Here is a 1745-nt window from a genome sequence, read left to right as displayed (position 1 = left end):
CCACAACGCCCGGCTATTTTTTGGTTGCAGCCGTCATTGTTGTTTGGCGGGTCTGGGCTGGGGATTCGAACCCGCCACCTTAGGTGTATGTGGATGGCGCCTTAGCCGGTTGAGCCATAGGCGCCGAGCCTCAGCATTTGATTTTAAGGGAAACTTTGATCTGCTCAATTTTGGTTATGTATCCACTCTGTGTTCTTAGGAGTAGTGATTGTACCATAATAGACACCCAACTAAAGCTACCTGGACTAAGGGAGGTTTTCCCAAGTAAAGGGTGGCTGTTTGCAGGAGAACAGAAATTGGACAGTGCTTTGAGCTGACTTAAAAAATAATAGTTATGTGGACTCGTACCTCATACCATATATAAAAATTAATTCAGAATTGAGCTAAGAACTAAATATAAGAGGTAAAACTATAAAACTAGGAAGAAAACATAGGGACATTTCTTCATGACCATGGATTTGACAGTGGTTTCTTAAATGTGATTCCAAAAGGATAGCAATAAAAGAAATATAGAAATCTGACTTTATTATTATTTTTAAAGTCTATAGTACCTGGTATTCTGAGGCGGTCTCCCATCCAAGTATTGACCAGCCCTGACCCTGTATAAATTTGACTTGAAAATTAGAAGTGTTTGTTCCTCAAAAGACACCTGTAAGGAGATTAAAAACAACCCACAGAGGGACCGGAGCAGAAGTGGCGACCGGAGCGGAAGTGGAGCCGCCGCCACCGCAGTCACTGCAGCCGCCGCCGCCTGAGCAGCGGGCTTGGGAAGGAAGCAGTCACTGCGCTCAGAGCTTTGCTCAGAGCTTTGCTCGGAAGCGTCTTTGCCCCCTGCAGCCCTTCCTGGTCATGTCCTAGGGAATGACCATGGATAAAAGTGAGCTGGTACAGAAAGCCAAACTTGCTGAGCAGGCTGAGTGCTATGATGACACGGCTACAGCCATGAAGGCAGTCACAGAACAGGGGCACAAACTCTCCAATGAAGAGAAACCTGCTCTCTGTTGCCTACAAGAATGTGGTAGGCGCCCGCCGTTCTTCCTGGCGTGTCATCTCCAACATTGAACAGAAAACAGAGAGGAATGAGAAGAAGCAACAGATGGGCAAAGAGTACTGTGAGAAGATTGAGGCGGAACTACAGGACGTCTGCAATGATGTTCTGGAGCTGTTGGACAAATATCTTATTCCCAATGCTACCCAACCAGAAAGTAAGGTGTTCTACTTGAAAATGAAGGGAGATTATTTTAGGTATCTTTCTGAGGTGGCATCTGGAGACAATAAGCAAACCACTGTGTCGAACTCCCAGCAGGCTTACCAGGAAGCATTTGAAATTAGTAAGAAAGAAATGCAGCCTACACACCCAATTCGACTTGGTCTGGCACTTAACTTCTCCGTCTTCTACTATGAGATTCTTAACTCCCCTGAAAAGGCCTGCAGCCTGGCAAAAACGGCATTTGATGAAGTGATTGCTGAGTTGGATACTGAGCAACTGAGTTGGATACTGAGTTGGATGCTGAGTTGAATGAAGAGTCTTATAAAGATAGCACCCTGATCATGCAGTTGCTTAGGGACAATCTCACGCTGTGGACATCGGAAAACCAGGGAGATGAAGGAGATGCTGGGGAGGGAGAGAACTAATGTCTATTGTGCTTCGTGATCTGTTCAGTATCACTCTGTACCCTCCACATATATCCCTTTGTGCGATTAAAAAAAAAAGAAAATCATTAAAAAAACCCACAGAATGTTTG

General features: G+C 45.1%; 2 protein-coding genes across 2 annotated transcripts in view; both read left to right on the top strand.

Annotated features, from left to right (window-relative positions):
* The window catches only part of CHEK2 (checkpoint kinase 2), a 46656-nt gene that overhangs the window by 18124 nt on the left and 26787 nt on the right, over positions 1-1745 (top strand). The gene's annotated exons all lie outside the window — the stretch shown is intronic.
* LOC100945575 (14-3-3 protein beta/alpha-like) lies at positions 862-1702 on the top strand. The gene is given in 3 exon segments (XM_012805251.2): positions 862-983; positions 985-1479; positions 1515-1702. Coding segments are annotated over 3 exon segments (738 nt in total). The 3' UTR covers positions 1636-1702.

Source organism: Otolemur garnettii, unplaced genomic scaffold (genome assembly GCF_000181295.1).
Source record: "Otolemur garnettii isolate 467f Iridium unplaced genomic scaffold, OtoGar3 scaffold00038, whole genome shotgun sequence".
Classification (NCBI taxonomy): domain Eukaryota; kingdom Metazoa; phylum Chordata; class Mammalia; order Primates; family Galagidae; genus Otolemur; species Otolemur garnettii.
This window is presented reverse-complemented; position numbering and strand designations above follow the sequence as displayed.